Source organism: Phytophthora cinnamomi (genome assembly GCF_018691715.1).
Source record: "Phytophthora cinnamomi strain GKB4 chromosome Unknown Contig95, whole genome shotgun sequence".
Classification (NCBI taxonomy): Eukaryota; Oomycota; class Peronosporomycetes; order Peronosporales; family Peronosporaceae; genus Phytophthora; species Phytophthora cinnamomi.
This window is the reverse complement of record NW_027151028.1, coordinates 72,779-99,303: the sequence shown is the minus strand read 5'-3', so window position 1 is coordinate 99,303 and position 26,525 is coordinate 72,779. Positions and strand designations below refer to the sequence as shown.

General features: G+C 54.9%; 14 protein-coding genes across 17 annotated transcripts; 6 read left to right on the top strand and 8 right to left on the bottom strand.

Moving 5' to 3' along the window:
- Positions 1-1,239: 1,239 nt before the first annotated feature.
- On the bottom strand, positions 1,240-2,082 carry IUM83_16658 (uncharacterized protein; the record flags this gene model as incomplete). The annotated part of the gene is made up of 1 exon (XM_067941558.1): positions 1,240-2,082. The coding sequence occupies one exon, from the start codon at positions 2,080-2,082 to the stop codon at positions 1,240-1,242; it is 843 nt and encodes a 280-aa protein (XP_067783871.1).
- A 1,937-nt stretch (positions 2,083-4,019) lies between these two features.
- Positions 4,020-5,477, bottom strand: IUM83_16657 (Nucleolar protein; the record flags this gene model as incomplete). Its single annotated transcript, XM_067941557.1, has 1 exon — positions 4,020-5,477. The coding sequence occupies one exon, from the start codon at positions 5,475-5,477 to the stop codon at positions 4,020-4,022; it is 1,458 nt and encodes a 485-aa protein (XP_067783854.1).
- A 1,689-nt stretch (positions 5,478-7,166) lies between these two features.
- Positions 7,167-7,412, top strand: IUM83_16656 (RxLR-like protein; the record flags this gene model as incomplete). Its single annotated transcript, XM_067941556.1, has 1 exon — positions 7,167-7,412. The coding sequence occupies one exon, from the start codon at positions 7,167-7,169 to the stop codon at positions 7,410-7,412; it is 246 nt and encodes an 81-aa protein (XP_067783816.1).
- A 492-nt stretch (positions 7,413-7,904) lies between these two features.
- Positions 7,905-8,291, bottom strand: IUM83_16655 (LYR MOTIF-CONTAINING PROTEIN 7; the record flags this gene model as incomplete). The annotated part of the gene is made up of 1 exon (XM_067941555.1): positions 7,905-8,291. One exon carries the CDS (start codon positions 8,289-8,291, stop codon positions 7,905-7,907), a length of 387 nt encoding a protein of 128 aa, XP_067783872.1.
- Positions 8,292-8,529: 238 nt separating this feature from the next.
- On the top strand, positions 8,530-9,477 carry IUM83_16654 (NADH-cytochrome b5 reductase; the record flags this gene model as incomplete). Its single annotated transcript, XM_067941554.1, has 1 exon — positions 8,530-9,477. One exon carries the CDS (start codon positions 8,530-8,532, stop codon positions 9,475-9,477), a length of 948 nt encoding a protein of 315 aa, XP_067783849.1.
- A 108-nt stretch (positions 9,478-9,585) lies between these two features.
- IUM83_16653 (Coiled-coil domain-containing protein) lies at positions 9,586-11,636 on the bottom strand (the record flags this gene model as incomplete). 2 transcript variants are annotated; one of them, XM_067941552.1, is made up of 3 exons in its annotated part: positions 9,586-11,253; positions 11,332-11,471; positions 11,534-11,636. In XM_067941552.1, the coding sequence occupies 3 exons, from the start codon at positions 11,634-11,636 to the stop codon at positions 9,586-9,588; spliced, it is 1,911 nt and encodes a 636-aa protein (XP_067783838.1). The 2 variants fall into 2 exon arrangements, with proteins under 2 accessions (XP_067783838.1, XP_067783837.1); XM_067941553.1 differs by having other exon boundaries at positions 9,586-11,471; positions 11,534-11,603.
- Positions 11,637-11,916: 280 nt separating this feature from the next.
- Positions 11,917-14,437, bottom strand: IUM83_16652 (Leucine rich repeat protein; the record flags this gene model as incomplete). The annotated part of the gene is made up of 8 exons (XM_067941551.1): positions 11,917-11,954; positions 12,028-12,099; positions 12,194-12,300; positions 12,362-12,505; positions 12,571-12,849; positions 12,936-13,223; positions 13,290-13,459; positions 13,544-14,437. The coding sequence occupies 8 exons, from the start codon at positions 14,435-14,437 to the stop codon at positions 11,917-11,919; spliced, it is 1,992 nt and encodes a 663-aa protein (XP_067783853.1).
- A 385-nt stretch (positions 14,438-14,822) lies between these two features.
- Positions 14,823-15,764, top strand: IUM83_16651 (SOCS box protein SSB-1, contains SPRY domain; the record flags this gene model as incomplete). The annotated part of the gene is made up of 1 exon (XM_067941550.1): positions 14,823-15,764. One exon carries the CDS (start codon positions 14,823-14,825, stop codon positions 15,762-15,764), a length of 942 nt encoding a protein of 313 aa, XP_067783852.1.
- Positions 15,765-16,044: 280 nt separating this feature from the next.
- Positions 16,045-17,175, bottom strand: IUM83_16650 (Clavaminate synthase-like protein; the record flags this gene model as incomplete). Its single annotated transcript, XM_067941549.1, has 2 exons — positions 16,045-16,983; positions 17,059-17,175. 2 exons carry the CDS (start codon positions 17,173-17,175, stop codon positions 16,045-16,047), a joined length of 1,056 nt encoding a protein of 351 aa, XP_067783801.1.
- A 731-nt stretch (positions 17,176-17,906) lies between these two features.
- IUM83_16649 (Peptide-methionine (S)-S-oxide reductase) lies at positions 17,907-18,413 on the top strand (the record flags this gene model as incomplete). The annotated part of the gene is made up of 1 exon (XM_067941548.1): positions 17,907-18,413. One exon carries the CDS (start codon positions 17,907-17,909, stop codon positions 18,411-18,413), a length of 507 nt encoding a protein of 168 aa, XP_067783804.1.
- A 1,174-nt stretch (positions 18,414-19,587) lies between these two features.
- On the top strand, positions 19,588-20,211 carry IUM83_16648 (peptide-methionine (S)-S-oxide reductase; the record flags this gene model as incomplete). Its single annotated transcript, XM_067941547.1, has 1 exon — positions 19,588-20,211. One exon carries the CDS (start codon positions 19,588-19,590, stop codon positions 20,209-20,211), a length of 624 nt encoding a protein of 207 aa, XP_067783805.1.
- Positions 20,212-21,956: 1,745 nt separating this feature from the next.
- IUM83_16647 (Staphylococcal nuclease (SNase-like), OB-fold) lies at positions 21,957-23,086 on the bottom strand (the record flags this gene model as incomplete). The annotated part of the gene is made up of 4 exons (XM_067941546.1): positions 21,957-22,146; positions 22,218-22,309; positions 22,380-22,434; positions 22,506-23,086. The coding sequence occupies 4 exons, from the start codon at positions 23,084-23,086 to the stop codon at positions 21,957-21,959; spliced, it is 918 nt and encodes a 305-aa protein (XP_067783894.1).
- Positions 23,087-23,337: 251 nt separating this feature from the next.
- On the top strand, positions 23,338-24,614 carry IUM83_16646 (uncharacterized protein; the record flags this gene model as incomplete). Of its 3 annotated transcripts, none has more annotated exons than XM_067941543.1 (8): positions 23,338-23,384; positions 23,486-23,550; positions 23,616-23,805; positions 23,870-23,945; positions 24,019-24,117; positions 24,188-24,305; positions 24,384-24,481; positions 24,546-24,614. In XM_067941543.1, the coding sequence occupies 8 exons, from the start codon at positions 23,338-23,340 to the stop codon at positions 24,612-24,614; spliced, it is 762 nt and encodes a 253-aa protein (XP_067783896.1). The 3 variants fall into 3 exon arrangements, with proteins under 3 accessions (XP_067783896.1, XP_067783895.1, XP_067783897.1); XM_067941544.1 differs by having other exon boundaries at positions 23,338-23,397; positions 23,475-23,550; positions 24,019-24,114; XM_067941545.1 differs by having other exon boundaries at positions 23,338-23,397; positions 23,475-23,550.
- Positions 24,615-24,789: 175 nt separating this feature from the next.
- On the bottom strand, positions 24,790-26,399 carry IUM83_16645 (DNA primase; the record flags this gene model as incomplete). The annotated part of the gene is made up of 4 exons (XM_067941542.1): positions 24,790-25,524; positions 25,590-25,811; positions 25,884-25,956; positions 26,029-26,399. The coding sequence occupies 4 exons, from the start codon at positions 26,397-26,399 to the stop codon at positions 24,790-24,792; spliced, it is 1,401 nt and encodes a 466-aa protein (XP_067783807.1).
- Between the last annotated feature and the right edge of the window lie 126 nt (positions 26,400-26,525).

Here is a 26,525-nt window from a genome sequence, read left to right as displayed (position 1 = left end):
ATTGCTGTCCTACTGAGAGATACAATTTGGCCTTCCCGATCATTTTTTAAAGTACACGAGCTTCATTAAAATTTGAAACTACACCTTAGTCAACGCAATATTTTAGCGGCAATCTATCTGCACGTCGTACTTTTACACTAATGTCCTAACTTTTTATAATTCAGCAAAGCAGTGCCATGATACTTCGAAGTATACTTTGGCTGATGGTATTTCTTATCCCAACCTTCGCTAGGCATATTGACCACTTAGTGGTCAATATGTAACACGTTTGCACTACGGTCTTGGAGCACACCCAACGAGGAATCAAAACAGTTATTTGTTTGCTGCGGACGCAACTGCTCAACCGTGCGCTGCATTTTGAATACTCGGGAGCAATGCACTGATGTTTTTAGAGTCAGTTAGGACAATATTGATGCTTTGCGGTTGGCAGAAGTCCGCAGGTACCGATGGGATTCTGACGTTTTGATGAGATGATAATACGCATTGAACTGAATCAAGAAAGTATGTTTTCATGGGTCGGCGATAGCGGCAAAAGTGCCGAAGTCCACGTGGAGACTGGCATTCTCCATATCGATTACCGGTAAGCAGGGCGGAGCGTGAGTGCAGCAAGGAATCCATTCATCGCTGTTGCTCGCGGCTAGTTTAAGACTCTGTGTCACAGTATATAAAAATATGTGAAGTGATATAGTAGCACTGAGAGAGGAAATACGACGGGCATCGGTGGTCGAGAACGATGTGGTGAGTATGCTGTAATTCGAAACTGAGATTGAGTTTAGCACCTACGTCCTGGTCTTTCCAAACACTGCTAGTTCTCGGTGCCTTCTTCAACGGCTAACTTCAAACACATCGTGCTGTACACCTTTAATTTCATCCAGATGACAGCATTGCACGCGACATCCAGCTCATTGCCGTTCAGGCTAATGGTTAAATCTCCACAAAGTAGGCAGATCGTTACCCATTTTCGCCCTCCATGTGCTTGTAGTCGATAATATCGTGTCACCATAGAAGATTGCATTGCACGCGACATCCAGCTCATTGCCGTTCAGGTTAGTAGTTAAATCTCCACAAATTAGGCAGATCGTTACCCATTTTCGCCCTCCATGTGCTTGTAATCGATAATATCGTGTCACAACGAGTGTTGTATTTGTGCGTACAAATGATAAAGAGTATGCTTATGTCGCTCTTATAAATGGGTGTAGCGCCGGTCAGACATCTCAGTGGTGGGGCAGGCGTTCCCGCTTAGGCCAGCAAAATGTTCTGCAGGAACTCGATGTCGGCGTCACTCCATGTTTCCTTGCGGTCTGGGCAAGAGGCAATCGGCATGAAGCCGATACTGTCGCCAACTCTGCTGCCAGCCTCGCGCTCGTCGCACTGGATCGCCGGAATGGTGTGGCTGTCCGGGAACATGGGGACATTTGAGAATGAGTACGGCGTGAAGTCGTCGATGCCAACAGGAGAAGGCTTATCCTTGGCAGCTGCAATCGCCACCGGTGCTGTGGCACCCATCTTGCTACAAGACAATACCAGCGGTGATCCGATGCTGGTCTGGTCGCCCAGCGTGAAAGCCGGCGGCACTCGGATTTGCGGCGGCGTAAGACCGACGGCTTCAGCTGCGAATTGCGCCAAGGTAGCGTTGTTGGAGGCGGTCGCGAACATGTGGGGGTCATGGTACTGAAGCAGGGAGGCGCCAAAGTTCTTCTGCTGCTGCTGTTCGATGAAGAACTGCTGAGCCACAGCCATCGAAACCTGCTTCTTGAGCGCAGCACGCCGCTGCGATCGCTCCCGACGACGAATGGCGTGTACCTTCTGATACTTGCGGTCGCTGCGACGCTGGATCAAGTTCTGCTTGATACGGTGCTCCTCGCACAGCGAGTGTGCATCACCATTGCGCTTAAGAGTGCGCTCGTTGAAACACTTGCCGGTTTTGTACTGGCACTTGCCGTAGTACGGGCGCTTGGCCGCGGGCTCGCCGTTGGCGCCCGCACTCATCGGCTCAGTCTTGCGCTTCGAGCCATTCGAGTCTGGAGGAAGTTGGGTCGCCGTGGCGGGACTGTTGCTGTTGGTGGTGGTGGCTGCCGGCATTGTCCGAAGTGAGTCGAAGGAAGAGGAATTGGAAGTGAGCTATGATTGACGAGTGAAAGTACCAGACGGACAGAAGTGTGGTGGAGGCGCGTGAAGCTGCTGCTTACAGCAGATGGTCGGCGCGTTGCCGCAACGGTGACGGCGTTTATTCAGCCGTTGTGTCGTTTGTTGTTCTAAAGCTGTTGACCACAAGCCCCACGTCCCTGTGCAGGTGGAGTTCGTGGGCGAAATGGTGCCTGGGTCCTCCCTCGTCCGCGTAAAACAGACCTCGCGCTCTAGATCTGCTTGGCGCTCCTACATGTATTATAATAACACGCAGGTCGCCTGACTCATCAAGTTGAAGAAGCTTGGCGGGACTTCCGACAATAGAGCTCGATTGCGGTCAAAGTTTGCGGTGTGTGTCAAGGCCGTCATATGCTTTGTACTGTACAGATAGATATTCACTGTTGAAAATGGACTCCGCTTTGTTCGCCACATGGTGGTCGATTCGCGACTCGTTATGTACAGTTGGTTGCCCACTTTACATGTACCAGCGTAACGAGAAGGGAACCATCAACGCGAGGCCTGGTAATCAAGCATTTGGTGTGCAATTAATAAAGGCGCTTTTGTAAGGAGGCGTCGGGAGCGCCACTCAATACTCCTCTCAATACCTACCGTATGTTGTTGCATTGGTGGTCTAACTCGAGAAGACAAGTTACAGTAACCGGTGTCGACAAATTAACACTATCATAGTGGTCGCAGTCGCCAGTGCCACAGCAAATACAATTAGCCCAAGAAGGCATGCTATATCCCGCTTTCAAGCGTCAGAGGAGCTTTAGAAAGGCTCAACATCAATCGGACACTTGAACCGATCGGGCCTTTCCAAACGTCTATGTCTGGTAAGCCGTGGTCGTGCCCCTCGTCCGTCGTAGCGGCTAAAACCTGTGACATCAAAAGTGTACATTCACCAAGGCAGCGTCGTTGCATCCAAAGCGTGCAGTTGTCGTTGCATCCAATGTGTGCAGTTTTCGCGTTCCTTCGGAGTCCGAAAGTAAAAAATAAGTGATATTGATCCCGTTCCGACGACCAAAGCGTCACTCGTGCGGCCATATCTTGTTTGACTGATGAGAAAGCGATCCTTCTACGTGTTGATGAGAAAAAATGGTTGTAATCTTCGTGTTACGGGCCACCTCGGATCGGATCGTGGGCCTGCCGCAATGTCAGTACATGTCATACTGCGAACAGGTTGGGGATGCATTACCTTATCCGTCAGCGGCAACTTCGGATGCAGTCACAGCTCCCAAACCAAACGAAGTATGCTACAGTTTCTGTTTCCTCGTGTATATGTAACTCGAGTAGTGTTGATTACCAGACGCACAGCAGGGGGAAGGTCCATGCATCGCCATCGATAATGCATTTGTACTTGCGCTTTCACTGTGTACGGTAGTATTTGGACCGGGTGCAGTCTCACATCACTTGCAGTCGTTCGTAGACACTCATTTCGTTTTGCTACAGTATCTATGTTTTCATAGAGAGGGCCGCGTCGTTCCAAGCCAACTGATACGCTCCGCGCGCCTCAAGGCCCATTGCCTAGGATTGTTGGCGCTGCTATTATGACCCATAGCTCATGAGTTGATCAGCAGACCGCAATGATGGAAGGAAAGGGAATAGGTTGGTTAACAATTGTAGTTGTCGATAACCGTAGGCAGCATACATGTAATTAAGGGACTGCATTCGGTGGTCCTGCGTTTTCTGCTGATAAATGATGCTGTTATCGCCAACAAGACTCATTTGGACGCCTCTTGTAGCAAGACGCGTCCAACTTGGTGTGAAAACACACCCTTGGTCTGGGTGTCGTTGATGGTCATCGTTTTCGCCACAAAGCAACGAATAAACAAAGGGCGAAGGGGAAATAGACTAACGATTTATTTACCTTCGGCTCGTACGCACGACTTGGCTTACGACTTTTGGAACATAAGGATACCTTCCTTGTACAGAGCCTTTGCGAGCTCCGTCTGGTCTTGCGGGTCCTCGTGGGGCATGTCACCCACTCGAAAGTAGTCCGGGTAGCTGCTCAGAATAAACTCGATGCTCTCCGCGTCGTCCAGCTCGAACTCGAGCGGCGAGATCGGCACTTCGTGGTGCATTCGTGAATTCTCACGGCAGTGGTACAGTACAGCTTTGCCGTCCTCGATCACAAGCCGAGCAACACCGTGGCGGATAAGCTTCAGCTGAGTGTTCACCGTAATCTTCTGCAGCGGGCTGTTGTCGCTTGTGCAGTTCTCTTCCTCGTCCTCAAGCGGCGGCGGCAGGCGGTCGACCAGGAAATTCTTGGCCATCTGATCCGACGCAGCATCCAACATACCCATGGCTTCACCTAGCACAATTTTCAGCGCGTCCTTGAGTTTGTTCGCGAATGCCTGGCGCTCCGAGTCGCCTTCACGGTCGGAGTGCATGACGCCCATGTAGTCCAAGTAGTCGCGCGGCAGTGAACGTCGCAGATCCACATTCGTGTTGATGGCACCTCCCAACGCCTGCGGCAGCAGCACCTCGAGGAAGTTGCCCACCGTGTTCTGCTGGCCAGTGGACACCGTCAAGTGCAGCGAGTGCTTCTCCTTGTGCGCGCGCGCCTGGTGGATAAACCCGCGCGGGAAATAGAGCAGATCTCCTTCCTCCAGATCCACTTCGACCACGGGTTTGCCCAGATCCTCGGGCTTGTAGTTCCCGCTCGGGTACCGGGCCAGCATGTCACTGTCGTTCAGAGGCTTGTACACCTTCCAGTGCTTGCAGCCTTCGGTCTGCAGCAAGAAGGCCTCGATATCATCGAAATGCGGCGCGAAGCCCTGCGTGTTCTTGGGCGTCAGGTACGTGTTGGCGCCGGCCATGCAGCCCCACTCGTCCTCCAGCGTTGCCAGCAGCTTCCACACGTCGTCCGAGAACTTCTGCGGGCACAGCAGCCGCACGGAGCAGCCGTCGTCAAAGTGCTTCCACACTTGCTTGGCCGTGGCGGGTCCCGCCGGGTTGAGTGTGTGGCGCGTGCTGTCCACGTACTTGGTCAGGTCCAGGTCGGCGCCGTACTCGAGCGTGTGCGTCTTGAGGATGCGGTCCACCTCGGCCTTGCTGAACCAGCCGTCGTAGTAGGCGGGGCAGTTGCGCTTGATGGCCAGCGGCCGCTGCTCCCAGTACTTGTCGTAGAACTCCTCGGGCGTCACGGGGTACAGCAGCCACGTGAGCAGCAAGCGCGCCTTGGTGGCGCTGTGCAGCTCCGTCTGCGCCACCAGCTCGTGCGCGTCGATCACTTCGTCGGCCGCCACATCCTGCTGCACCAGCAGCGGCACCGAGGCGGCCGAGGCCTTGCGCTTCTTCGTGGGGGGCGCCGAAGTCGGCGGCTTGGCAGCTGCAGTCTTCCCCGCCATTGGTTCGAGATTGATTGGCGAAGTGATGATGCAGCGGCTTTTGGTGGTCATCCCACGGATAAGTACGATTTGGTGTGCGGCACACAAAACACATCAGACAAGCTTGCATTGCTACCGGTACAGTAGATGTAGTTTCCAACGTGCTGCAGATTCGGCTGGTCTGCGAAGAGACGCAGACATGGTAGGGTGGAGAATGTAGACGCTGTTCCGTTGGTGCAGCACGTCCAAAATCAACATTCGAGCCGTCAAGAAATGCATGTGTGGTTGTTTTTCCGCAGTTTCAGGGCGTTCTTAACGGAGCGGGTGTGCGGAAGGCTCGGCCGAGGTAGGCTGCGCACCGGCTCCGTGCAGCAATCGGGACTACCTCGAGGGAATTTTCGATCACGGATCGGTAGGCCCCCTACGCCCTACGCGAGGGGTGTGTATGCTCTGTCCGTGGTAGGCTGCCCTGATTCAGACTCTCCATCCAAATGGAACGCCCTCGAGAGTTGCTGCGCACCATTGTCCAGCCCAGCGCGAGCTCCTCTGACTTGCTCTCGGGTCCCAGCGCTGACGATGTGTCTACCTCCGACAACCAGGACACGACCATCGCATGCACCTTCCGTCCTCTAGCTCAAGCAGACGAGTTGTCTGGCTGTAGTGGCGGCAGTCATTCTCCCCGCCTAGCGCAGTATGCGAGCAGCGAATCCACGTTTTGTGAATGAGACAGTTTCTCGGACACAGGTACAGTCTGGTACAGCAGTCTACCACCCCACACTCCGTCATTCTTAATCCTTTCACTATTATACCAGCTAACGACGGCGCGCAGAGTGGTACGCTCTACACCCCACCGCCCTCCCAGCCTACCGCTCAGTTAAGAACAGCCCTCAGTGCGCGCTGCCTGGACGAATGAAGCGCTTTGGTGTTGAAGCTTTTGATTCGTAATCTCAGTGTTGTCTTGGACAGCGTTGTTACGCAAGCAGCGTTGAGATCGTGAGGTCGCCGCGCCTCAAGAACGCGCACATCCTGCCTGTGATCTTCGCTCTCGAGGGCTTTTACTGGCGTCTAGCCAACGCGTGGCAACTTGACACTAGCGTGTGCATGTACATTAGGGTGCCTACGTGCGTGAACAGCTTCCGGCCAGATGCACCGCCTGTGGCATTTCGTCTCCGTCATTCAAAGAGACTTCCACACCGAAGTTGACTTTTTACTGTCGTGATTCGGATAGGTTCGATTTCGTGTTCAGCTTGAGGCCGGACCACCAGCGCGAATGAGTGTATCGCCGCGTCCGAACCTCTTGGTTTCAGTATTCACCGGCGAGTTAGCCTGCACGTGCCGTAAGCGTGCCTGCCTGCCACGTTCGCGTCTGGATTTTCATCCGATCGTGACCCAGACCAGTCCTGGCAGTGTAGTGTACCTACAACCCGATGTGACACACCCACATCATCGTATGCAGGGCTTTTGATTCTACAGTTTTATCCAATACATGAGAAAGCTACTTACGAATTCGTTTCATCGTCTTACACAGGGATCCGTTCTCGGGGCCCGTCTATTTCCGTCGAGCCAGGTGTTAGACAACCTCTACTGCGGGGTGGGACATCGGACCGACTTCTACAGCAGTTTACATCCAAGCTGTCTGCTCCAGTTCGTGATTCACCTTGCAGGCCGCAGTCCACCCACCCACCCGCTACCTTTGCAGAGACCGAGACAATGTGCCCGCTGCGCTACATCCTGCTGCTGCTGTCGCTGCTCGTGGCCATGATCGGGCTGTCGCAGGCCATGACGGACCAGGAGGTCTCGGCGCTCACGGAGGACGGCGAGGACGAGAAGAGCGGCGGCAAGGCCAAGAAGCAGCAGACGCAGTCGACGTTCCGCACGCTCGTGGACATGCTCAACGGCAAGTACCTGTACGACGCCTGGAAGGTCAGCCGCGGCGCCGCCATCAAGGCGGAGTAAGGCGGCAGCACATGCAAACCAGAGCTTATATTAAGCGGCCGACATCGGTTGGAAGAGCACCAGGGACTGTTGTATCTGTCGGTAGACGGACGGAAAGACGCCTCGACGACGCGCCGTTCAGCAAGTAGAGGGGGATGCAATCCAACCTCCCGATATTTAGTCGCGAATAGAGGATTTATGTGTATGTGGACTAGCGTTCGTGTGCGTCGCGTGACTAAAGAGGATGGAGAAGATGGCCGAAGACTCAAGCTGAGCTTAACGCTGGCGTGACGACCAAGGGCCTACGGGCTGTGAATGCTGCTGCAGCCGGTGTGTTAAGACGGCAAAATGCAATCCTCGTTATATATTGAAAGCCGCCTTCGTCCTCCGTCTAGTTCATTATCCCCAACCTCCACCTGATATCCACGAGATCAGACTCCACCAGCTCCATCAAGGCGAACGCGCAGCATATACTCACTGTTGTCTCTTTATTGGCAGCTTCTCCACTGCCTTTTAGGACGGGCGCTGGCAGACGTTGCCCGAGTTCATGACGAGCGGCTCGCTGGCCGACTTCTCCGTGAGCGGCGTGATCTCCTCGTCCTTGCGCATGGCCTGGCGCTGCGGGTCCGTGAGCTCCACCTCGAAGCGCGGCGCGGCCTCGCCCTCCTCCTGCTTGGCGCGGCCCTGCACGATGTGGTGCAGTAGCATGCCCTCGGCCTCGTCGATGCCCTTGACCAGCTCGTCCAGCTGCGCGCGGTCGCTCACCTGGCTGTTGGCCTGGAAGTTCTCGCGCAGCGCAACACGCGCCTGCTGCAGCGCGAACGCGTCGCCGCGGAAGGCCTGGCGGCTCGCGCGCAGCAGTCGACGGTAGCCCCCAAGCACCTGCACCCGCACGCTCATGACCCCCGACAGAAGTACCGTAGCCTCTGCTCAATTGGCAAGTGACGTTCCTGCGGCCAGGAGCCGTGATCCCATCTAACCGCATGCTCCATTCTATCTCGAAGGTTCAGAAAATCGCATATTCCCCCGACACAGTGACTTCGTGGTCCGTTGATGTCACGAGCTTGACTTGGCTATGACGCCATCAGTGTGGCCCCACATTCGGAATCTTGCTTCAGCTTGGGGGTCAGTGACAATAATGGACGCGCTGCTGGCTCTGGTGGACGGCGACTTCCGCGTGCTGCTGGGCGTGGCGCTGGTGGCGGGCACCACCATCTTCCTGCTGCTGTCGAGCCTCAAGCCGCGCGACGCGACGCCCGTGACGCTGCAGGCGCCCGCCACGCCCGGCGACGCGCCGCCCACCGTGCGCCTGCCGCTGGTGGAGAAGGAGGCGCTGTCGCACGACACGCGGCGCTTCCGCTTCGCGCTGCCCTCGCCGCAGCACGTGCTGGGCCTGCCGGTGGGGCAGCACATCTCGCTGCGCTACACGGACGAGAGCGGCAAGCTGGTCATGCGCTCGTACACGCCCGTGAGCTCGGACGACACGAAGGGCTTCGTGGACCTCGTGGTCAAAGTCTACTTCAAGAACGTGCACCCCAAGTTCCCGGACGGCGGCAAGATGAGCCAGCACCTGGAGAGCCTGGCCATCGGCGACTCCATCGAGGTCTCGGGCCCCAAGGGCAAGCTCTCGTACATGGGCAAGGGCGAGATCCACATCAAGCACCGCGTGCGCGACGCCGCGCCCGAGGTGCGCAAGGCCAGCAAGGTCGGCATGATCGCCGGCGGCACGGGCATCACCCCTATGCTGCAGGTGGTGCGGCGTGCGCTGCAGGACCCCGAGGACAAGACGGAGTTCTACCTGCTCTTCGCCAACCAGACGGAGGCCGACATCCTGTGCCGCGAAGAGATCGAGGCCATGGCCGCCAGCCACCCCAACGTCAAGTTCTGGTACACGGTGGACCGCGCCGAGGACGGCTGGAAGTACTCGACGGGCTTCGTGTCCGCCGACATGATCAAGAAGCACCTGCCGGCGGTGGCCTCGGACGTGCAGATCTTCATGTGCGGCCCCCCGCCCATGCTCAAGTTCGCGGTGCTGCCGGCGCTCGAGGAGCTGGGCTTCACCCCCGACCAGCACTTCAGCTTCTAAAGAGTTGCTTGTTGAGTTTTTTGTAGGAGCAGAAGGGTATGAAGAGCGCTAGGTAGGAAACAATCGACGAGGAACACGAGAGCACTCGGAACCAGGACATTTCACGGTTTATTTCTTCTTGGGGGATAGCGTGCGTTGTGTAAGAGGCCCGCGCGTTGAGCCATCCACCTGGTTGCTTCCGGAGCCGAGGACGTTGGCGCTGGAGCCGCCAGGGCCAACGCCGCCTTCCTCGTCCGAGGAATCGTTGCCACTCTCTTTGAACTTCTTTTTGAGCACGCGTTTCTTCTTCTTGTCCTGCGCCATGATGACCTGGGATGATGCTCGCTTCACCCGATCGCGACTGAGTGCCTCCTCTGTGTCGTCGAGTAGCATGGCGCCATTCGTGCCAGCGCCTCCCGTATCGTCCATCTCCAGCTCCTCTGCTGTGAGACCATCGGTGCCTGGCAGCGCGATACGCTGGTTGTACGGTCGAGCGACAAGAATGTCTGCGTCCAAGCCAAGTCCTTCCGGGATCAGATTGCTGCCGGTTACGGTTTTCAGGGACGGCCGCCTTACCATTGCTGCACGCGCTCCGTCCAACTTCTTCGGCTGCCCCATTGCCGACGAGTCCATCAAGCTTGTAGCTGACGAGTGAGCAGCTCCGACGAGCTTGATCTGGCTCAACAAGTGCGTCAGCGTAATTTCGCTCTCCTGCAACGCTTCAACAATGGTTTCATCCGTCACAACAATAACCTGGTCGTCCTCGCGTACGCTTTCCATCTTGTCCACGAGGTGCTCGACACCAGCCTTAACTCCGATGAGCACCTTGGCCAACCGCTCGTATTTGAGCTTGGCACGTTCCAGTTTCGTGCTAGCCAACACTAGGTTCTGCTCGTGGTCATCCACGAGCTTCCTGCGATGACCACCACCCGAGCCGCTATATTTCAACTCTTCCACACGAGCCTTCAACACGGCGTGCTCTGCTTGTAGTCGTTCGAGACGGGCCTGGTTCTCCTTGGACAAATTCAGTAAGTTGTCCGTGGTGCTCTCCTGGCTGGTAATCTTCTGGATCACTTCGTTCACATCGCTCACACCTGTTGCCTCCTTAATCTTGCGGAAAGCGCTCTCAAAAATGTCAATCTTACTACGGTGCTCCTTCTTCTCCTCGCCGGCAACACCCTGCTGCATCATTGTGGCCATCAGCGACGCCTTCAACTGACTTTCCCCTTCGAAGTTCAGATCACCGGATTCACGCGCTACTACAGCACCCTTGTGCTTCTCCCGCTTATCTAACCTATTTGTCATTTCAAGACGAATTTTCACGTACTGCTGCTTTTCTCGAAGTTCTTTATCGCGATGACGCTTTTCATCTTCGTGCTGACTGCGTGCCTTCTCCAACTCCATTAAGATCGTTTCTCGTGCGTGAGACGCATCTGCCGAGAGCAACACCAACTCTTCATAATCGTGTTGCTTCGCAGCAAGTGCTCGCTCGATAGCCGCCAGTTGATTATCGAAACCGATGCGCTCGTCCTTGAGTCGCTTCACAATCTGTTCGTACGTTTTGCGAATACTTTGCGCCTCGTTGAATTTGATCATAGCCTTGTCCAATCGATTCTCTAGCATACGGATCTTGCGCGTCTCCGGTGTGTCCTCCAAGCTGGGTTTCTTGGATTCAAGCTCAAGATCTTTCACCACATCTTTCAGTTCCTCCAGTAGAGTTGACTGTGACTGCACACGATGCCGTAGGTCATCATGCTGCTTACGAACCTTGTTTAGATGTTGCATTGCTGATGCAATCTCTTCGGCTTCATCAGCTAAGCCACCACCACCACCAAGTGCAGATGAAGAACCCAGTCCCTGTGAGCCCCCTCCAGCTGCCGCTGATGAGGTTGAGCGCTTCAGGTCCGCCAGAGCTTTGCGAAGATCTCGGTTTTCATTCTTGAGTTGCCGAATGTAGTCCTTGTTCGTCTGTTTGCTCGACTCGAGGAGATCGATGTTGCTCTTCCTGTCCACCTCTACACACAAGATACACGTTAGTCAAAGGCGCGCTAGCGGCACCCTCGAACGCTAAACGTACGTAGTAGTCGCATTTTGTCGCGCAAGTCTTCCACCTGCTCCTCCATTCGGCTGTCATAATCTTGCTCCATGCGCCGAAGCGCACTCTCTTGGCGGGCTTGCATGGCTGCAGGTGTCGCGCGCCTGGTCCTTCTTCACCTTACTAGTACCAGCTAGCAGCAGCCGTGCTTCATCAAGCTTTACTTACGCAGGCAGGGGTAGAGTGCCTCTTTCTACACATGCGCCGCTTCACTAGCGCAGCTAGAATAGAACTCGAAACTCCCGCGGCAATGTTTGCTCGCCGCGTCAAGTTATCATGCTTAGATATATTGCACGCACACGCGTCGATACACGTATAATCCACTAAAACGAAAGCACCCTCTGTCTTCACAACAGCCAGGTCCATCACGTGCACCGAAGGCACTTCAATTCGGGCAATATTTCTGCATGTATGGGTTGAGCACAGGTTAATGCTATCACTCAGCAACATGGATTCAAAGCAACAAATGGATATACCTCTCAAAACGTCGATGTGGCCCTGTGACAGAGAGCACCCGTAAACGGACAGGAACTGCAACTCCTTTAAAGCTGCATATCATCAATTTGGATGTTCAACAGACACCACGTCAGCAGCAAGCGCTTTACCGACTGGTTAATGAAATAAATTAACCTGGTCACGTACGAGACAAATGACGGAGTGACAGTGCAGAGATGCCCGTGTTGGACAAATTCAAGCATCGCAGACCAGTTAGCGCTCGAAGGTAAAACAACGACTTGGTCCGGATATTTCTGTCGAGGAGCACAGTCCATGAGAATCATGCCATTTTGGCCACCAAAGCTGACCACGCACCTATTTTGACTCAGGTTTAGAGACGTCAACGACGTCAATTTTGAAATCAGCCCGACACCGCGGTCACCGATGTTGCCTCCACAAATCGTCAACTCTTGGAGCTGGTGTAATGGCACAAGGTGCATAAGCCCGTTGTCGGTGATACTGTAAATCGGCAAGAACTATCAGTTCATACACCACCACGAATTCCTCTTCATCACGCCACGTACTTTGCGCTGAACAAATCCAATCGTTCCAGTCGTGCCAAAAATGACAGGTTCGCCAGGGCTCTATTTGTAATCCCCGGTGTATCTAGACGGAGAATACGCAACTCTTTCAGCTTCGCCAGCCCTGCTGCTCCATTGTCACTGACCTCAGTGTTGGAAATGTTGAGCGCTTTCAGGGTTTTGGAGCCATTGCATATTTCCAGCAGCCCGGAATCTGTAAGTGCTGTTTCGCTCAGTTCGAGGCGCTCTAGGGTTTTCAGGCGACTGATAAACTGAAATCCCCTGCCAAGTAACATGGAGAAAGCCACCACACACGTGTCAGCAACTTAGCTCTTGTAACCAAACCATCCAGTGATTCATATCTTTACCTTTTCATAATTCGGCACTTGCGAAGCTCCAACTCTTGCAACTTGGTCAGATACTGCAAAACAGCGGCATCGGGCTCGGCAAAGGCCGTGTATCCAAGCAGTAAAACCTGGAGCTGGGTCCACTCTGTTGGAATTGAGTGGATCTTGCTGCAGTGTCGCGCATCAAAGTACTTCAAGTTTATCAGGTCTGAAAGTGACGCCATCCCGTCGTCGCAAATGTCTTGGCAGCCACGAATCACCAGCACCTCCAAACTCTTAATGTGCCCGATGTGTTGCAGTGCCTTTTCACTGTGCAGGAAAATAACATAAGAATGCTAATACTGCCGCAGCGCAATATTTGTTCGAGATGCTTACCTCAAACGGCAGTTGGCAACATCCAGCTCTCGCAAATTCGGAAACTGCGCTGCGAACTCTTCAAATGCGCCATCGGTCAGCTTTCTACAGCGTGCAATACGCAGTTTTTCTAGCACTGTCATCTTGGACAGGTGCTTGATCCCCTTATCCGTCAACTTTCGGCACCCAACCTGGACACAGCCCGCCACAACCGAACAAAAGAATCAGCATCAAACCACTCGCTCACAGCGCACGCAGCACATATATTTCCCTACCAGTTGCAGTGACGTCAAGTGTTCCATCCCCTTCAGCGCCTTCATACTCTTATCGTCCACATTGGTACACCCGGACAAGTTGAGCGCCGTCAACTTGGTCGAGAACTGCAGCGCCTCGATCGACTCCCTCGTCAGTCCAGTACACCCTTGGAAGGAAGCGACCAGCAGCTCCGGCAGCTTGGCTGCATCTCCCGACCCCAACTGCTGCAGATGGATACAGCCCGACACGTCGATGCTCCTCAGCTGCTGCAGCGTCGTGGGCGGCACGCCGTCGAACCACGAGTCCTCCAGCTCCTGCTGGTCTGCCAGGTCCCACCCGAGCAGCAGGAACGGCGCCAGCGCCTGGAACTGCGGCTTGTCCAGCACGTAGTGCGTCTTGAGCCACTGCAGCACGCTGGCGGCCAGCTCGGGCGGCAGAGCGCCGTCCCGCAGCGCGTCCTGCTGGTGTACCAGGAGTTGGGCACACAGGCTGCGCACGCCCAGCTCCAGGAGCGTGAGCGGGGCGAATCTGCCGCGCGACGTCCGGCGCCAGTGCTCCCCAACGTATGGCGCGGCCGCGGCGGCTCTGGGCGGCGCGTCGCTGGGCGCTGCGTGCGGCTGCTTGGCGGCTTTGCTCCTGCTGCGCTTGGCCTGCGAGGCGGCGGCTTGGGGCTTGGAGACGAACGGGAAGGGGAAGGACACGTAGCTGGCCAGCGACTGGCCCACGGAGGAGGAGGACGCGGCCGAGGAGGAGGAGGAGGAGGAAGAGGAGGCCAGGGACGAGGAGGACGACGAGGCGGAGGGCGCAGGCACGTAGAACTGGTTCAGGTTGGCGCTCATGGCGGCGGCCGAGACGCGGGGCAGCGACAGCAGCGGGTCGTCCAGGTGCTGGCAGCGGCAGCACGCGGCGCCCATTGATGGATTTATCAGATTGGGCTCAGAGTGAATGTGCCGCGAAGAAGGCCAAGCAGATGACTTGCCGTTTGTATGCGTCCGCTGACTTCAAGCAGAGGGTTACCACTTCAACAAGGGTATGCCTTCCCGCAGGAGAGGCTGTAGAGAAGGTGTATACGTGATAGAAGGTATTTCAGCTCAGAAGAGTGCTAGCGCGGTACGGGCACAGGTGGCACGCGATGCGTTGTGACAGGGTGTCGTTTCGTGTTTTTGCGCGTCTGCGTTAAAGTATGGTTCCGGCTAAGTGCGAACGCGGCGCAGAGGGACATCGACATCGACAAGCGCCACTTCACTATCGCCTGACTAACTGCTTCAAGGAGACCCAAGACTGCAAGCCTCGCGGACGATGGCGTCTCGAGCCCCGGAGTCCCCGCCGCTGCCGCGCGTTGCGACGCCCTTCGGCTACGGCTCGCTGCACGACGACGACGAAGGCGACGAGCCGCAGGGCGGCGCTGCGTCCCCCGAAGGCGGCGCGCGCCGCGGCTTCGCGCACGTCGAGTTCCCGTGGGGACACGCCTACGTGCACGCGGACCTGGTGGCGGCCGTGCCGGTCTTCACGTTCTACGCGCTGTCGCAGACGCAGCACGTCAAGTTCTCGCTGCCCTTCGCGCTCACCAGCACGGGCCAGGAGATGGTAAACGCCGTGCGGCGCCAGCTGGAGCTGGGGCCCAACATCGCCGTCGCGCTGGTGCAGACGGACTCGGTGAGCAAGCACGAGATCCAGCCGCAGCTCAAGCTGGGGGAGTCCACTATTGGAGCGGGCCCGGAGCACCCCGTGCTGGTGCTGCAGACGCCCATGGTGCAGTTCGACAGGAAGAAGTGCTCGTTCTACGCGCTGTTGCAGGAAGACAACACGCGTGCGGTGCAGGTGGCCAAGGGCTGCGGCTCCGTGCTGGGCAACTGCGAGGTGGCGTGCGGCATCAAGTACTGGGAGGTCAAGCTGCAGAGCGCGCGGGGCGGAGACGGCGTGTTTGTCGGCGTCGCAGCGGCCGATTTGGCGCTCAACACGAGCGTGCTGAGCCGCGGCGTGTTTTGGGGCATGTCGTGCGCCACGGGCCACAAGTTCCACGACAGCATCGAGTACTACGCGGACCCGTGCAAGGACGGAGACGTGGTGGGCGTGCTGCTGGACATGGAGTACGGACGACTGAGCTTCTACGTGAACGGGAGGAATCTCGGCGTCGCGCACAGCGGAATCCAGGCAAAGAAGCTGTGTCCAGTGTTTTCAATGACGTTCATCGGACAGAATATCAAGTTGCTGCCGACTGCCTCACCCCCGATGCCATAGCAGGTCGACAAGGCCTGCGTGTGTGATCTAGTCTATCTACTCTACTAACTCTGTTGCGAAGCGGCTCTCGGGACTGCAAGTAGTCCGTTCATACCCCGAAATTTAACTCATAAAATACCAGCCAAGCCGCTTACACGCCTGTTGAGAGCAGGCACCTGCTTCATGGACGACCGCATCATTCCGGTGTTGAAGAGTAAAGCGTATCATTTTCGGATACTCACTAACACGACCTCAACTTTTGGACTTGGTGCGTTTCACGGTTAAAACTATCTCGCGCTACTTACTCGTACAGCTTGCCGTCTGGTCCCATTACGCCTTCACTGCTCGCAAGGTTGCACTGGCGGAACAACCTTTTCTCATCCGGCCCAAACGCACCCACTACCGAGTGAATCACTCCCTGGTTGTTGAACAGCACCAAGTCCCCCTCCTCCCAATCATGAGCGTACACATACTTGGGGGCAATTGCAGGTCGCTGTAGTCGATGCACCAGCTCACGCACCTCCTTCAGATCCGTCATCTTGCTCCCGTCCTGAAGGTGAATAGCACGAACAGCACTCGGGTGGATCTGAAGGGCCAACTTTCCAGTCACCGGGTTCTTCCAGCACATAGGTAGGATCTTGATGTGATCCTTGTCAATTGGCGGTAGCTGGTCTAGAGGCAACTCAAGCCCCTCGGACTCCATGCCGAGCCCGTCCGAGCGTGAGCGTGCAGGCGACATCCAAACGTACGGGTGGGGCGCGTACTCGACCTTGGCCGTTCGTACAAACTCCTTGTCCTTTTCCGACAAAAGTTCGTACATATTCTGCCCCGAAACAAATGCGGTGGTACCCAGCGAGACGTCCAGCTCGTCGCCCGTACCGTCGTCGTAACGGAGAGTTTGACGGCGGCCGGCAGGCACCTTCACTGCCAAGAGGGTGGTCACCTTCGGCGGGTTGAGAGCGTAGAGCGCTGCATCGATGTGCCAGCGGTAGAACCGCGTGAAGTTGAGATCGTCTTCCTCGGGGATAGCCGTCTTGTGAAACACCTTGTGGTGCGGGTGCTTTAGCGTGAAGTCCTCAAGTCCTTCGTACTCGTCGTAATGGCCGTGGCCGATGATTTGGACCTGGGGTTGGTGCGGGACAGTCTTGAGATCTGGGTGCAGCACCGATCGCTTGACATCGAGCGTCTTGCCGTGGCCGTAGGTCGACGAAGCTGGGTCGAAGCGCCTGGTCAGTTCGTACTGCGCACGAGCAGAGACGCCCTGCTGGTTCTTGAGGACGACGACGTGCGAGTTGTAGAGCGCGTTTCGAATGACGTCGAAGTCGCTGTCGGAGAGGTCTTCGAGGTCAACGTTCGTGATGGCCGCTCCAAAGTCAACAGCGGAGCCCTCGGGAGCTTGGATCGGCGTCACTTGGATGGTTTGCACGGTCATGTCGGAGGATTCGTAGAGGTGAAGAGACGCTTGCGTGGTCTGGAGCCAATTGCAAAGTGAGCGCTCGACACCCAACCGACGGAAGCACGGGCCGTTTCTCGCAAGTGCGTATGATGCCGCCAAAGCGAGGAAGCATGGCATTCAGCGACGCATCGGCGCGTACAGATGGCTCCAACGCGCTGCGCGTCACGCAAATCGCATTCACATTCCGCCGGTATCTGATACCAAGTCCCAGACAACTTCAACAGTGAACTTGCTAGTCGGCAGTCGCTCCCTGACTCAGGGCCTGAGCACGCCCAAATGCCACACTTGACCCGGGAGACGACAGTCAGCAGTCGCTCGCAGCAATGCAATCCGTTCTTGCAGGGGTGGAACCCAGTCCTCGCCAGGATACGCACCAGGGTGGAGGCCACGCACGCATTCAACTTCGCTGGACTGGTAGACATCCCAATGGGATAATCTCATACACTGTTGTGAGCTCACGTGAAGACTACAGGGCAAAGCCTTTGCTCGGGAGCACCAAACGCCACAACTTTTCGTCGCCACTTCCGCCTTCGACCATGAGACGCCAATCACGTTCACAAATCGCCCGAGAACCCTGACCCGGCAGTCTGCACTGCTCTCATTGGACCTCCCTGTGTTTGCTGATACCCGACGCCGACGTCACCTTGAGCTCATTCGGCATTATTCTCCTCTCGTTGCGCACCAATTCTCTCCTTCGCCTCGTGACAATGACCGCGGACACCGCCAAGTACAGCGTCGCCACCTTCGCCGCCGGCTGCTTCTGGGCTGTGCAGCGCGCCTTCGACCGCGTGCCAGGCGTGATCGAGACCTCGGTGGGCTACGCGCAGGGCAAAACCGACCACCCGACGTACCGCACCGTCGTCACGGGCCGCACGAACCACGCGGAGTCCATCAAAATCACGTTTGACGAGAGCCAAGTCTCCTACGACGACCTGCTCAAGGTGTTCTGGGCCATCCACGACCCGACGTCGCTCAACCGCCAAGAGGACGACGTCGGAACGCAGTATCGCTCGGGGATCTACTACCAGAACGAGGAGCAGTACAAGGCTGCGTTGGTTTCCAAAGAGGAGCACCAGAAAACTCTGGACAAGCCTATTGTCACGGAAATCGAGGAGGCCAAACACTTCTGGGACGCCGAGGAGGCCCACCAGAAGTATCTGGAGAAGGGCGGCAATTGCTCGGACAAGGGCACCGATGTTCAGTGCGGCGCCTAAGGCTTGAAGAAAACTGATTAGCTGCTTTTGATCCGTGTCAAGTGTTTGTGCTTTTATTTGTTTTGATGGGGCTGGTCGTCTCTACTGATTAAACAAACCTCATTAGGTTGTCAATAAGGCTTCGGAGATATATGCGTGCTACATGCGTACTGTCCGCATCGATCAAGCAACCGATACCCGGCGAAGACATCGCGGGTAGATCACTTTCGCTGGCTCGGGCCACGGATAAGGTGGGTATTGTGCAAAGTTTAGTATTTACCCATGATGTCAAGACAATTTTTTGGTAATCGCGATGTCAAACAGATACAATTTGTATCATACTTCGAAGTACAATTGTCGCCGGGACGCAGATGCTCGATGGACAGTTTTGAATGTTCGCTTGTATAAGTTCGTTCGAGAATACGAATTGTTCATGGCGCTCAACTAGGCCATGATGAACGGTACGTGTAGTCCGACTAGGACCTTTCGAGATTTGTTTACTTAACTTGGCAATTGTGGAGCATTGCACATGACCACTCCCTTTTTTGCTTTGCTCATCAACCGGTGCGTTATCAAGCTACCAATGCAAATTAGTAAAATATCTAATCCGATGAAGATCGTTTGAAACAGTGTCATCGGCAACTTCAGGTGCATCATCACTATATAAACACGTATGCCTGAAGAACTTACAAGGTGAAAAAAGATTAATGTATCGGTACGAACTTGCTAGGTTTTACACTGTATATTATCCAGTTGCGTGTTGCTTGTAGTCATTTAGCGCTAACTTTCGCGTAATATGAGCGGGGAGGAGGCAAGTTACGTGTATTGTGATCAAAGAACTCTTGTTGGCGTGAAGTATTGTAGGATATCCAGTGTGAGTCGTTCCATGAAATACAACACACACTGGATTTTCTACAACACTTCACGCCAACACAAGAGGCACTGACACAAACATGAGGCTGTGTAGCTTAGAAACAGAACTCACTTCATGATAAAATCCAGAATTTCCCCGTGCTTGAGCACGGTTTAGTTCATACCAGACTGAAGAAAACGTCGAAGAAAAACAAATCATGGACCCACTTCAACTTGTCCGTTTAACAAAACCTCGTTTCTGGAATCTTCATCTCCTCTGATTGGCTCGTCGCGAATAAAACCTCACGGCATAGCTCCTTCCTCTCGCGTCCCACACCAAAAGATGTTCATTCGTTGCGCAGCTCCTCACTTCCGCATCAGCCGCCCAAGCCTCGCGCGCCGCTTCTTGCACTCGTCCCGCGTCTTCGCCATGGCCGACAACCAGCTCGACAATAACAACACCAGTGGCGCCAAGCAGAGCGTGGCCACCTTCGCCGCCGGCTGCTTCTGGGGCGTGCAACTCGCCTTCGACCGCGTCCCGGGCGTGCTGGAGACCGCCGTGGGCTACACGCAGGGCACCGTGGACGCGCCCACGTACCGGCAGGTGTGCTCGGGCCGCACGAACCACGCAGAGGCCATCAAGATCGTGTTCGATGAGAGCCAAGTCTCGTACGACGCGCTGCTGCAGAAATTCTGGTCCATCCACGACCCCACGACGCTCAACCGCCAGAAGAACGACAAGGGCACCCAATACCGCTCGGGCATCTACTACCACAGCGAGGAGCAGCGCAAGGCCGCGCTGGCCTCCAAGGAGGAGCACCAGAAGACGCTGACCAAGCCCATCGTCACGGAGATCATGGAGGCCCAGCGGTTCTGGGACGCCGAGGACTACCACCAGAAGTACTTGGAGAATGGAGGACAGTGCGCCGACAAGGGCTGCGACGTTCCCATCCGCTGCTACGGTTGAAAAGCAGGCTGAAGACACTGAGTTCAATGAATAATTGGTTGTTTCTTAGTTTGGTCTGCTCTTTATTCACCGTATTTCCTGTCGACGATGTTCACGACGTGCTTGGGTAGACCCTGCGATATTCCTGGTCATACAGCTTGGATAGATCCTTCTCAGCTTTGCCAGCCTTGCGAGTCAACATCTTTCGTACGTGCTCCGGGTCCATTTTGGCACGTAGCCACTCACCCAACTGGACAGTTTGCAACTGCTTGGCCACTTTCTTCGTGCTGGGAACTTTACTCGCAACGATAAATACCTTGGCCAGTTTTTTGTCTCCGTAGTGGTTGGTCAGTGTCGAGATCGCAGTTGTTTTCTGGTCGGGATGATGCAAGTTGAAAGCTATGAGGAACCGTTCCCAAGTGTTCAGCAAGGGATTTTCAAGAGGTTTGTTGCCAGCGTCTTGCAGCTTAAGCAGCAAAAAAATATCATCTGGGGATCTCTTATCACCAATCCACCGCTGGATCTGCTCAGTTTGCACTCGTTTAGCAATCCGAGCCGTCGTTGAGACCGTCGCTGCTGCGTCGAGCATTTTCGCCAGGCGCAGGTCTCCATAGGCCTTCGTAAACGTAGTGATCACAGACGCTTTCTCGTCGGGGTTCGCACTATTAAACAGCTTCATGTAGTCGATCCATACGCTCAAGACCTTGCTTTCAAGAAGCTTTTTAACTCCGCTATCAAGCCCAAGAAGTGCAAAAACAGCATCGGCGGATTTGCCGCCGCTTAGCCAGCGTTGGCTTTGTTCGGCCAGCAATTTAGTTGCGATGTCTTTTGTATCGGGGGCAGCCTTCGCCGCAACAAGAATTTTTGCTAAGCCATCGTCTCCATAGCGCGTCGTCAATATCGACACCATCGATGCTGTCATTCCGGCGGAATTCTGTGCATTGAAATCGTCAACGTACTTGACCCAAACGAGAAAATTCGGTTTATCCAGAAGCTTGACGCCTGCTTTGTCGAGCTTTAACCGCAAGAACACTTTGTCTGGCGTTTTACCGAGCTTGGCCCAGCGCTGAAGCGATTCCTGTGATAATTTGGATGACGAAAACAAGCTTTTCGCCTTCTCAAAGTTCGAGGTCGTAAACCCCCTTTCTTCCTCATCGTCGCGAGCCGTTCTTAAAACCCTCTCGTCGGAATCACTGCTCTTAAATCCAATTCGTAAACACGCCAACGGTGTGTTGTCGGATCTTGCTGCCATTGTTGCCAAGGTAGCATTCGCTGCAGCAACAAAATAGATAGTTATCAACAGCAAAACACCACGAATTACTGTGTGGTCCAGCAGCAATTCTAGAATGTTCAGTGTTATTGTGCCATTGGTATGTACGAGGTCCAGACACTGAGCGTCATAATCTTTGGATGGGATGCCAACCAGCAGAGTGCATACATGCTTCTGGCGGTTTGCTCGCGTCGAGCGCATCCCAGCCTCAAACGAGATTCTATCCACCGACCATTTTTGTCGAGTGTCTTCCTTCACTACATGTAAACGATTACGCAGCGTCAATCGTGTATGCTTGGCTATGCAAATCGCCTTTGCATTAGGCGCAATAAATCTGTTGCAATCCTTGCTACATTACCATCCACGTGCTTAATTACCGTTAAGCCCCCCTCCAATAAAGTTATGCAGGAGCGACGACAAACAGAGCACAATATGGAGAGAGAAGGGTTTCGTGATGTCTAGGAAATATGTTATCAATTAAGCTACCGGAAGAGCTTCAATGACGAAAACTGTCGACGAGTTTCTTGAAGCCTTTTGAGGTGGCGCGCTTGCCTGCTGATAACACGCGGTCGGATAGTTTTTCTTCTTGCCAGTCTTTCCAAATTCCGTACTGCATAACTTTTGCGTGCTTTTGAGCAGTTTCGAGTTTTCTTAGACGCTGCACAAGGGTTGAGATGCCGGCGTCACTGCAAAAACGTGTAAACCATGTCATGCTTAAATCCAATTTCAGTAGCAACGACAGTTAAATACCACTTACGACCCGTTGTCATAGTTCTCGAGATTCTCTGGGATGCACTCAGCGTAGCCATGGGACACCAATTCCTGAGCAAAATCACCACCAAAAGGCGGCTACAGCGGAGAAGCATCACATGTACTCAGCCAACATTTTTAACCACATCAACAGAACTCCGCGACGCACCCTCCCCAAAGCGATGTTGCACGTCGCCACGCTGTCACTACCTTCCACGTTAATCCTGTCGCATCACAGCGCCACACCCTGTCATTAATCTCACTACAGTCGGTCTGCTTACAACCTTGAACTCACCGTTGTAACAGCTGAATAGTCATGTACCGATGCGAAGACACAAAGTTGGACCAGACCCACTCCTCGGAGCTCTCGTCTACCACCACCCCGAAGGGTCTGACAGCCAGTAGCTCCTTCTCCTTCTTCTCAGCACCACCTCCGACCATCAAGCTCGGCGGTAACTCATCGCGCAGCACTGTGCGGCGCAGGAATGGCGTGTGGTACACGTAGAAGACGCTCGGGTCCTGTCGCGATTGGCGAATCATCCGCACGCGCAGCTTCTTGCGCCGCGCGAAGTGCCACAACGGGAGCTCGTCAACGCCGCGGACTTTGTGCAGCAGGCCGCTGAACTTCACGGTGGCGGCGATCGAAGCCGCTACCGTCACCAGGAGCCCCATGCGGAAGAGCGTCAGGTGCGAGTCGATGGTCTGCTGTGTGTCAACCACCAGTCGACCCACTTGACGGCGCAGATCTCCGTCGTGATCAATGTCGTCGCTCTGAGAGCCTGGCTGCGGCAGTGCGTGGACATCTTCAGTGGGCGGGGCGGATTTAACCGGAGGTTCCTTGCCTGGAGCGAGCTCTCGGGCGGGAGGCGGCGTCATGATGGACGCGCAGTTCTTCGTGTAGCTTTTCGTTTGTCTGCCTCACGCCGAAATTGACGTGTAGTCATTGTAGCGAGGTAAATTATGTTACTCTCTTTAGTGATGGAGTTGAAGTGTGACCGTTATAGTTCGAGTAAGTGGGGCTGTCCGCTGTGGAACTTTAGATGGAGGCTTCCCATGCCCCATCATCCCATTCATTCGCCATTCTGCCGCGGGAGAAGCAAGACGCCAAGGAGAGGAATTAATAAACCATGAGGAAGTACGAAGACACGTGGGTCGTCGACCGAACCATGTTCGAGTACGTCAACCAGGTACGGCGACTAGGATGCCTGGTAGTCGTCATGCCATTGTACTGAATGACTATTATGCGGCTGGACTGCAATTGCAGGGTGGCTGCAGCTGCTGCGGTGTGACGCACACCATCATGAACATGGCTGACTTCGCCAGCAAGTGCTCGGATTGGGGTAGGTGCTGTTGAGGGGACAGTCAAAGAAGTGTTGAACTAAGGGAATGGTGGTGATGCTTGCAGAGACTGACGACGAGAAGAAGGAGCAATTTTCCCCGTGGCCAATGTTCATCCACGAGGAGATTCTGACGGAGCGTGCTCGGCTGCGAATGGCGATGAAGGCCGACATGAACAAGTACAAGGATTTCGTGAACGAGCACATGAAGGGATTCATGGCTTGGTGGTCACGCCTCGGAGAAAATTCGAAAGCGAGGTGACGTTAGACTGTGGTCCTTGAATTGATGATATTGCTCTGACGAAAGCACTGGTGTCGACAGGATCTTCCAGCTGCCGGACGAAGAGGTGCTTAGTTACTTCCGCGTCCACACGAAAGTCAAGGGGTCCTACGAAATCGTACGTCACCTATGTCAAAAATGCGTGTCGAATTTGTTTTGGCTAACACACCTGTGAATGGTATGGCCTACAGCTGCTCTGTGCAATCCTGGAGCAAATCCGCCATTTTCAGGACACCGGGTACACGGACGGCCGAGTTGCGGCTGAGCTCTTCTTCGAGAAAAATCTGGTGGTGCGTGAAAGTCATTGTGTTGTGCCAGTGAGTGTGCTGACAGCCTGATACCTTGGCGTTTTGGGTGAAGCACCAACGGGAGAGCTTTGTGCTCGACCCACAGTACATTTCGATGGAAGCTGGTGACATCAACTTCTTTGAAATGTTGAAAATCCTAGGCGGGCCTAAGCTGCTTCCTGTTCGAACAAGTACGTTTATAGTTGTGCACACGAAGCTTTCGACGAGCCTGCTAATACCGTTGTTGCGTATGGTCAACGTAAATGTAGCCCGTAACCCCAACGAGAAGACTGAGGCTGAAGCTGAGCAAACCAAGAGCGAGAACAACGTGCAGAGCTTTCGCTCAGACCGCCGCCTTGTTCGCCTGGTAGGTGGATCGCATCGGATTTTTTGCTTGAACCGATTGCTCACGCAACACCTCTGCTACTTAGGTCATGTTCCGCATTTTTGCTGACATGGCTATTCGGAAGTACATGCGCGAAGTGGTGGATGTGGACTGAGCAACGGCGGCATCGGTAAGAATACCTAAACAAGTATCTGCGCTCAAATGAAGAGAAGAATTGCCCGTGAGTATTGGCACAACAAGCAAATGACAGCAAACGTGTACATTTGAGTTTAAAATGCATGCGGATTTCCTCTTGTCTGAATCTCCTCTTGGCGCGTCTGAAGATCGCTCTAGCTAGCGGTGACCGTGACACCTTTCTCTTTTGCGGCATAGTACTTGCGGCTCTCTTCGAAATATCCATTCGGGTGGTTGATGAGCACGTCGGGATCACTACCGGGATGGGTAGCTTCAAAGTACTTTTTGCAGGCAATCTGGTAGTGGTGGTTCTCTGCGAGCGACAAAATCTCCTGCTTGTCACCTTCCGGCACGCCCTGGAGAGCTTTGCGAAGGTGTTCCTGCTCGTAGTGCCGAAACGGGCATCCGTGATACTCGCCGTTCTTGGGCGGGTCGCCTGTGATGATGCGCATGCAGTTCGAGGGCGCATAGTCTTTGCGCTTACCCTCCTTACCATAGTTGTGACGGATGTTGTACGCGTACTTCTTGTTGAAATCATCCACGGACATCTTCTTGCAGAATTCCTGCTTCCAGTACGCGATAGCATCGTCGAGCTGAAGACCAATACCCTTCAGGAACAGGCCGTATTGCTGGCGCCCTGCGAACTTAAGGTGGTGATTCAGCTTGAGCCCCTTGTGTAGCGAACGCATGCAGAGTGGCATGGAAGTTGTTGCGAGGCCATCGATCATGTCCGGTCTAATAGCATTCTCCGATCCGGGCACAGGCGTCGCCGAGTAGTCGGCGTCAATGTGGTGCTTGGCTAGGTTCGACAGCACAGGTGCGAGGCGGTCGTCTTTGCTAATTATCGAGCGGTTGTACTTGCGGAAAGCACCCGACAATTCCTTCGATAGCTGCAATGATCAAATCAATGTTAACAACCCAGCTGCAAACACCATCTCCACAACAAGTTACCTACATTGGCGCGGAAGGCAGCAAACAGAATGGACACCACGTGTTCGAACGGTACGTAGGCTGTGCCGGCCTCAATATACACTCGTCGAGTAGCCACCAGGTCAAGCGCCTCTGTAAATGGCACCTTGAAGTACGCCGGCAGCGGGAGACCGCGAACCTTAGGGTCATTGGCGTCTCGCACCGCTTTCAACTTGCTCTGCCTCGCTTCAATTTCCTTCAGGGTTGCCTGTCACCGCACCACCCAATAAAAGTTTAGATCCTCCCCTAATTACAATTGCAGTGTATCTCCTCTTCTTGCCTCGTCGTACGATAGCCCGTTCTGCTTCATGAAGAGGATCTTCTCGTCCCTCGTGAGCTTGTCCAGTCGATAGCTGCGTCACAGAACCCCAACTGCATTAATATGCGCCATCGTAACCTGCGTGCCCCTCTTCCCACCGTCTCACCGGAACAGCGTGCTCTCCTGCGTCAGGAACCAGCGCCGCAGCTCCTCTGTCTGGCAGAAGGCCATGCGCAGGAAGAAGTGCGACAGCACGTCCTTGGTCGCGTCGTTCTCCGCCTGACCCGAGCGCACGGGCGCGGCTGAGCGCAGCGGCATGTGCTTGTTCAGCGTCTTCTCCAGGCGCCCCTCGCGGTCCTTCATCTGCACGCTGCGCAGGCGGTAGTTCTCCACGGCCTTGAGCACGTGCAGCCGGTCGATGGCGAACCCCTCGAACTGCTCCAGCGACACCTCCACCAGCGGCGCCTCATTGTACAGCGACAGCATCGACAGGCCCTGGCGAGGGCCCTGCTCGCGTCGCCGGCTAACGTTCTGCATGGCGCACTAGTGTATCCTTCCCGTTGCGCTCTTCCTGCTCGGTGTGGGAATGGCAATCCGCCAGCAGCGCTTCATTTCCCGCCAAAACCACCTGTACGTAACCCGGTTACGCTTTGTGTACACCAC